This window comes from Pocillopora verrucosa, chromosome 10 (genome assembly GCF_036669915.1).
Source record: "Pocillopora verrucosa isolate sample1 chromosome 10, ASM3666991v2, whole genome shotgun sequence".
Taxonomy (NCBI): Eukaryota; Metazoa; Cnidaria; class Anthozoa; order Scleractinia; family Pocilloporidae; genus Pocillopora; species Pocillopora verrucosa.
This window is the reverse complement of record NC_089321.1, coordinates 10,214,684-10,222,553: the sequence shown is the minus strand read 5'-3', so window position 1 is coordinate 10,222,553 and position 7,870 is coordinate 10,214,684. Positions and strand designations below refer to the sequence as shown.

Below are 7,870 nucleotides of genomic sequence, written 5' to 3'. Positions count from 1 at the left end.
CGATGCCAGTGAGTTGTTCCCTTGGCGGTCCGCCGTCGCACAGCTCTCCGGTTGTTGTGTTTTTTAGTCGTGGGCATCCACGCTCCGAGAATTGCCTCTTCGAGCGAGGATCACGGTCAATAAACTTAGCTTCATTCCAATGCTTCAAAAAAAAAAATGAACATTTTTCTTCACCAACCACAGCCTCAAGTGCGAGAATTAATGACAATTTTCTAACGACTGCAAGAAATTATTTTTGGTCCACGACCAAGTCAAAACAGGATGCCATGTGACTTGCCCCAGTATCTAGCTCCAGAGGGGAAACCGAAAACATAAGAGTTTTGGATACGGGGATACACAAAACACGGGAATATCCTAAACACACCTAATTTTAAAAAAATCTCGCCTGCGATAGGCTGGCGCCGAGTATAAACTAGGTTCCTCGCGTTCGGCCCGGCATTCAATGCGCGGTGGGCCACTCGATAGTGAAAGTGAATTACTCAATGGTGACCCATTCGGTTTGGTGGGCCATTCAATAGCAAGCAATTCAATTTGGTGGGCCATTCGATGGTGAGTCATTCGATTTGAAAGTGAGCCATTCAATTTGGTGAGGCATTCAGTTTGGTGGGCCTTTCAATTTGATACTAATCAGTTAAAACACAATCCACCCGCCATAAGGAAGTGATAAGAAATCACTGAGCGAGGCTCGTACGTCATGACCTCAAGCCAAACGTTATCCTGTCCGGCTTTCCCACTCAGTCAATAAGTACATAGCATGTAACTTATTGTGAGTTGTGCATACAAGCTAAGGTAGTAGAGCATTGTGCCACCTTGTGTTATGATATAGGATGTTACACGTTGGCGAAAAGATATGAGTTTAACGCTCTTGGTGCTTGAACATCAAAACTGTACGCTTGTCTCCGTATAATTTCTTTTCAGTTATTATATGAACGAGAAATGTTTATAGCAGAGATTGGTAAGCTCGGTTGAATTCAAATACGGGGTGTTATTAACAGCGGCCCAAGCTCCAACTGTGAGATGATCATCTTGCGAAATAACAGTCATGGCGAAATTATAAGAGTTTGTATGGAAATATTAACGACTGTTCTTAGGAATAAAAAAACACAGTCAAATTCTTAATAAAAACACCTAACCTTACTTTCATAATGCATCGCTTGCTATCTGACCGCTTACTATGTTGAAAAAGAACCTATTTAGGCGAGTTATTCATTTTTAGGTTTACTACATACATAGGAAGGGCTTTTCTTACAATTTCACCATGCCTGTTTTTTCGCAAAATAATCATCACACAGCTGGAGCATAGGCCGCCTGTGGGTGTTATGGCAAAAGCCATGCCAATGACCCGCCAGCGTGTTGTTAAGGATAACAAATTTACAAGACATGAACCGGGAGTCCATGAATTACAACCATGCGTACAGTTTGTGGATTACTTCTGTGGAACATCTGATCAAGATAAACAGGTGTATGACGTTTAGTGCTCATATTCAGGGACGTAATTAAATCCTCATAAGTAACGTAATGACACCAATAACATTTAATTTCATGATTTGTGGGTAGGAACACAGGGGTGGTATATACTATTATGGTAGTGACCATAATAAATTTAGCGTGCATAAATTTAGCGTGGCTGCACCTGTTCGACCTGTTTGACTTTGTATTATGTTTAATACATTGAAACATATTAAACTGCCGCAAAATAACCGTCAAGTATTTTCGTTGGCTTCGGCCGCCAGCATGACAGCCTTTCTTCTTTCTGTCTATTAGCATTTTAACTATGCATAAATTTGGCGTGGCTGTACATGTTCGGTGAAGCACGAAGAGTTCAACTTCGACGCAAATAGGAGCCTCAAAAATGAATCGTTTGCTGTTCACTCTGGCCGTTGTCGTTCTGATGGCTGCACATGGTAAGTACTGTTTAACTTTGGAATTTGAAAGGTAGATTTATCGCACAGGAAATGTTGTGTCTTATTAAAAGCATCGCTGAATGATGCGACATTGAAACATATTAAACGGCCGCCAACTAACCGTCAAGTATTTTCGTTGGCTTCGGCCGCCAGCATGACAGCCTTTCTTCCCGTCAACCGTACAGTAATCCTTGAAAATGCATGTAACAGCTTTCGTTTATGTTTTGGTATGAAAATATATAATCTTAAGTTGAACTAGGAGAAGAAATCCGCGTTGAAAATCATTCAGGTCTCAGTTGGTTTTCATTGTTTCCAAATGATTTCTGTGCTATGGATGGACTCTGATTTAGGCTCGACTTGATTTGTTCAGAATCATAACTCAGTCCTAGCGCTCTTTTCTGTTTGTTCTTTGAAATTTTGGGGATGTATGAATGTGGTTTGGATTACCGCTTAACTTGATCTTCTTAAGGACACTAAAGAAAATTTTATGCGAAATTATTTTATGCAAAATTGTATGCATATTAGCTGGTGGCGCATTGAATGTGCAGTTTTCTAGCAGTCGTGTAGGTCTGAATATTTATCTTTTTGCAACTTGTGAATATACTGTCTTTTGAACTGTATTTTCCTTCATCAATTGAGATTTCAAAAGTCCAAATATCTTTTATAACATAGCGTGCGTGCTTGCCCTATAGAAGTCCTACTGAGCCATGCGTAAACAAGATGAAGTGAGAATATTTTTGCAAGTTCTCCGCAGTCTGTCTTCACCAATTGCACCGTGCACAGAAACATAAACATTATTTTGAACAATGAAAACCCTTGCTAACTTCGGGTCTTTGACTTTTAAAACAATTTTAGTGACACGAGTTCATTTGGCTTTGATTTTCTCCCTTTTCCCCGTAAATTTTGAGCTTTCCATTCACAGTTATCGGTTAACTGAATCAGATGTTCTCGCTCAAACCAAAGTCTAAAATGTGGCGTGTTTTTGACCAGCCAATAGGGACGTTTGTTTCCTTTTTTTTTCAGTGCGTTGTGAGAATTTTGCACTCTATCCGGTACAATAACTCGCGCAGATCCTTGTTGTCGCTCTGAAAGAATTTGCTCATGCTATTAGCTGTGCGTATATCGAGTTATGGATGCACTTCGGAAGTTTGGACAGCACTCAAAAAGCTAGAGTTTCCCTCGGCTGCGCCTCGAGCTACTCTTACGCATTTTTCGTGCTCTCCAAACTTCCCGCGTGCATCCATAACTCGATATACGCAGGGCAAACATGAACAAATTCTTAACTACCGGTAGTATGGACACAGTTTCAAGACCATCAACTAATACGTTTAGTGATCACAGTTTAAGTATAATTCATGTTCATAAATACAATAATCCTGTCAACAATCAAAATCCTGTGTCTAAAAAGATTCAGGACAAATAAAAATATCACAAACCGTTCTAGAATTGTTAATTTTGAAGATACACGGGGTCGTTGGAGTGATATATCTATGTCTCAAGTTGTCGGCTTAAAAAAAGGGAACATCTATAACACTAGATTTGAGTATCGGTTTTCTAGACGGAGAAATTTATTCATCATTTTTTACTATGAAACTATAAAATAATAATCTTCAACTGATTGATTAAAATGATTGAATTCCTCCCCCACGCACCTCCCAGGGTTTAAATTCATTCAATTCACGTCAGTGGACATTTTGCTTTGACGTCGCATTCTCAAGCGTAAGATAAATGTTCAAAAATTTTATGAGAGCTGCATCAAAGAGTACACACAAACAGTGGAATCTATAAAAGTGGACACCCATGCAACGCTCGCTACTTTCTGCTTGCTTTTAAAGAGTGAATAGTGCATTTGTTGTAGTTCTTTAAACCCCAGAGAGAACAGTGTAAGTAACGTGTTATCTGTACAATTTTTTTTAATCATTTTCTTTTTTAATTCGTCAGCTTTTGCTTTAAAATGTTATGTCTGCAAGGGTACTGAAGACGATTGTAAGAAGAGTAAGTTGGAAAAAAACAAAGCCAACTTTTTAAAAACGTGTTTTGTCGGCGATAAATGCGTCAGATCTTGGTCTAAAAGCAAAGATGACGATGCCTTGGTTTCGAGTGGATGCACTTACCAAACGCTCTGTGACGCCGAAAAGTCCGCTTGTGATAAATTGAAGGATACTTTGAAGGACTACCATTGTGCGATTGGCTGCTGTTCTGAAGACGGATGTAACGCAAGCTCCCGTTTAGCTGCCAACATCATCCTGTTGGCCATTTCCTCTGTCCTGGGCTTAGCACTACTGAAGTAAGCCGTGGAAGGCTTTACAAGTCTACTTTTCATTTCTCTTATTGCTCGTTTAAACTTATTTTATACTCAGTTGGCGTGGTCACCTAAAGTTTTCAGAACAGTTGGAGCAGCGGAATCTCCCGTGCACGTTTAGCACTGCTGGCTATTATTACTACTTTTTAATCACTTTGCTAGTTTTCACTTTTTGTTTTTCCATTAAAATGTTCGAAATCTATTTTCTGTGGCTTAATTTTGTGTGACTGAATAAAAGAGCGTTCGCGATCGTTTCACTCTGAAGCCCATGGTACTATTATCCTTGTTCTTTTCTATTTCTTTCTTAAGTGCATTGTCTAGGGCGCTCGTAATGGCCTGTACACGAACTGTTTGTCCACACACGCCTCGTCAGACGAATACATTACTTACTCAGCAATTAGCATTTTATCTGATGACCGCCGCTGTTTCTCCTTCTTTCTTTCTTTTCTCTTCTCGCCGCGCCAGGCCCTCTCTGCACCATCGGTCTCAATCTGAGATTTAATGATTACATATTTTTCAAGAAACAAAGTGGACAAATAGCAACTGCGGCGTTCATATGACAAAATGGTTATCAACTTAGTCAGATCGGGCCGATCAGGAAAGTAATTGGTTCTCGGTCATAATGTATAGACCTACGTACGCACTGCCCGTTTTTCATGACCTCAAGCTTAACATTCCCCTGTCTACCCTCCCACCCAATCGCTAACTGCATATCTCTATATGATAATTGGTACTTGGTGATTTCAAAAAATGAATCTAATTGGTTGGCTATTTTCGCTAATGAACCTTATTCACCCCTTGGGGCGAAAATAATGCGCTCTTTTAAAGCTAGTAAAAACAATAGCTGGGATTAATTCGTATTTCGCTAATGAGGCTGTTAGGCTAAGAGATTCCTATATAAGGCCTGTTTTTTCAGTCTCAGTCGTGGGTATATCGTCCGCATCAGCTAAATCAAGCAAGTGCGCGCAGTAGCAAAACCTTCACGAGGCTACGCTTTATCGGCATCGCTAAACAATCCTTGTTTCTCAATTCCATATTTTATTGATTTTATTTTGAAAAAAACATTTATCGGCAAGTGGTACTACTGTACATAGATATACGTCCTACGTATTTCCTTACGTCCAAAGATCTTCCAAAATAAGAAACACAAATATTAACAAACATATGTCGTAAATATCCCTAATCCAGATTTTAATGAAAAAAGTGACGAATCGACTTATAGGGCCGTCATTGCGCTCAAACGCACGTTTCTCCGCCATCGGAAGATTTGAGACACCGTATTTCAAAATTTCACTTCGAAATCAAATAAGTTGATGGTGATGGTGACTGTAACCATTGTAACCATAAGAAGCAATCCAAAGACTTGACTGAAAACAATTTCTATTTTTCAAGGCGATATCTTAGAAAACTAAAAATTATTTTTTAAGTCACGTTTGTGGTGCGTATACATTTTCGTGTCGCAAGACGGCTCAATTGAAAACTCCGCAAATACCATTGATTATCCCCTAAAAATTATTTGGTGTAATTCCTCATGAATTACAACGTCAGTTTTGCTTAGAATTTCATCAAAACATCGTCAACTTCGAGCAAACGGGAGATTTCAAATGGCTGCGCATGTGCAAACGTTGGCGAGATTAAAATGGCAGTTAGACATCTTGATTGAAGGCCAGTACCAAGTTGTTTCACAGGAGTAAAAAACTACACTCGCCAAGAAGTATGGCGGGCGGATTGTGTCAAACATAATAGTACCAAATTGAATGAATAGTTAATGGTCACTATCGAAGGGCACACGCGCATCGAATGCTGGGCCGAACGCGAGGAGCCCGGTGTATACTCTACGCCAGCCTCTCGCGGGTGAGACTCCTTTTCAACATGGCGTTGTCACAGTGTTTTGAGCAGGCGGAGAGAGATATTTATAATCAATAAAGTTGCAAAATTAAGTCGGTTATTTACTGATACTTGTCCTAACTCGTAATAAATTTCTGATAACATTGCTAAGGTCACTAAAGAAATAGGAAAATTTCCCATAAATGCACATGGTAAATAAGTGCGACAGTTATGATTCCTTACAGACTTAGAGCTAACTGAAAAATACAAGAGCTCGGTCATTATCTCAAACGCGAAATCCCAACAAGTGGAAAACTTCTCCTTCTGTGCGCGTCTGGAATCGATCGCCTGAACTGTTTGCATGCAAAGCAACTCACTTGAATAATAATAAAGTATTATCGTTTGTCTCACGATGTGTTACTTACGATGTGAATCGCGACGTTTCGACTGAATACTGCTAGTCTTATCAGGCTATAAGGTCTACTGGTTTCGGGTCTTCTTAGAAAGCTGGATGCTCCGCTGTGATTGGTTGGTTTTTCCACAGCCGTGATTGACGCATTTCGTCTCTCGATGCTAGTGAGTTGTTCCCTTGACGGTCCGTTGTCGTGCAGCTCTCCGGTTGTTGTTTTTTTTGGTCGTGGACATCCACGCTTCAGGAATTTCCATTCTATTGTCCCTGTTGATTTTGTTAGAGTGAAGTGTTATGAGATTGCCTCTTTGACCCTACGAGTGTACCAGCGAGGATCACGATCAATAGACTTAACTTCATTCCAATGCTTTAAAAAAAAAAAAAAAAGGACACTTTTCTTCACCTACCACAACCTCAAGTGCGAGAATTAACTTTGGATGAAAATTTTCTGACGACTGCAAGAATCTATTTTTGGTCCACGACCAAGTCAAAAGAGGGTGCCATGTGACTTGCCCCACTCTCTGGCTAACTCTAGAGGGGAAACCGAAAACACAAGAGTTTTGAGTACGGGAACACACATAACACGGGAATACCCTAGACACTGTGACACTGCCAAATTTTAAAAAAAATCTCGTCTGCGATAGGCTGGCGCCGAGTACAAACCAGGCTCCTCGCGTTCGGCTCGGCATTCAATGCGCGGTGGCCCCCTGGATAGTAAGAGTGAATCATTCAATACTGAGTAATTCGGTTTTTTGAGCCATCAGATAATGAGTCATTCAATTTGTAAGTAACCCATTCAGTTCGGCCACCATAAGGAAGTGATAAGAAATCACTGAGCGAGGCTCGTACGTCATGACCTCAAGCCAAACTTTATCCTGTCCGGCTTTCCCACTCAGTCAATAAGTACATAACATGTAACTTATTGTGAGTTGTGCATACAAGCTAAGGCAGTAGAGCATTGTGCCACCTTGTGTTATGATATAGGATGTTACACGTTGGCGAAAAGATATGAGTTTTACGCTCTTGGTGCTTGAACATCAAAATTATACGCTTGCCTCCGTATAATTTCTTTTCAGTTATTATATGAGCGAGAAATGTTTATGGTAGAGATTGGTAAGCTCGGTTGAATTCAAATAATGGGTGTTATTAACAGCGGGCCCAAGCTCCAACTGTGAGATGATCATCTTGCGAAATAACAGTCATGGCGAAATTATTTGTTTTCGAAGTTTGTATGGAAATATTTACGACTGCTCTTAGGAATAAAAATACAGTCAAATTCTCTATAAAAATACCTAACCTTACTTCCACAGTGCATCGCTTGCTATTATACCGCTTACTTATTTGAAAAGAACCTATTTTGGCGAGTTATTCATTTTTAGGTTTACTACATACATAGAAAGGGCTTTTCTTGTAATTATCTATTAGCAT

At 39.9% G+C, this 7,870-nt stretch overlaps 1 protein-coding gene across 1 annotated transcript; it reads left to right on the top strand.

The window, feature by feature from the left end:
• Positions 1-454: 454 nt before the first annotated feature.
• Positions 455-4,413, top strand: LOC131784005 (uncharacterized). Its single transcript, XM_066173750.1, has 3 exons — positions 455-549; positions 1,765-1,904; positions 3,846-4,413. Exons 2-3 carry the CDS (start codon positions 1,853-1,855, stop codon positions 4,193-4,195), a joined length of 402 nt encoding a protein of 133 aa, XP_066029847.1. The 5' UTR covers positions 455-549; positions 1,765-1,852; the 3' UTR covers positions 4,196-4,413.
• Positions 4,414-7,870: the final 3,457 nt, after the last annotated feature.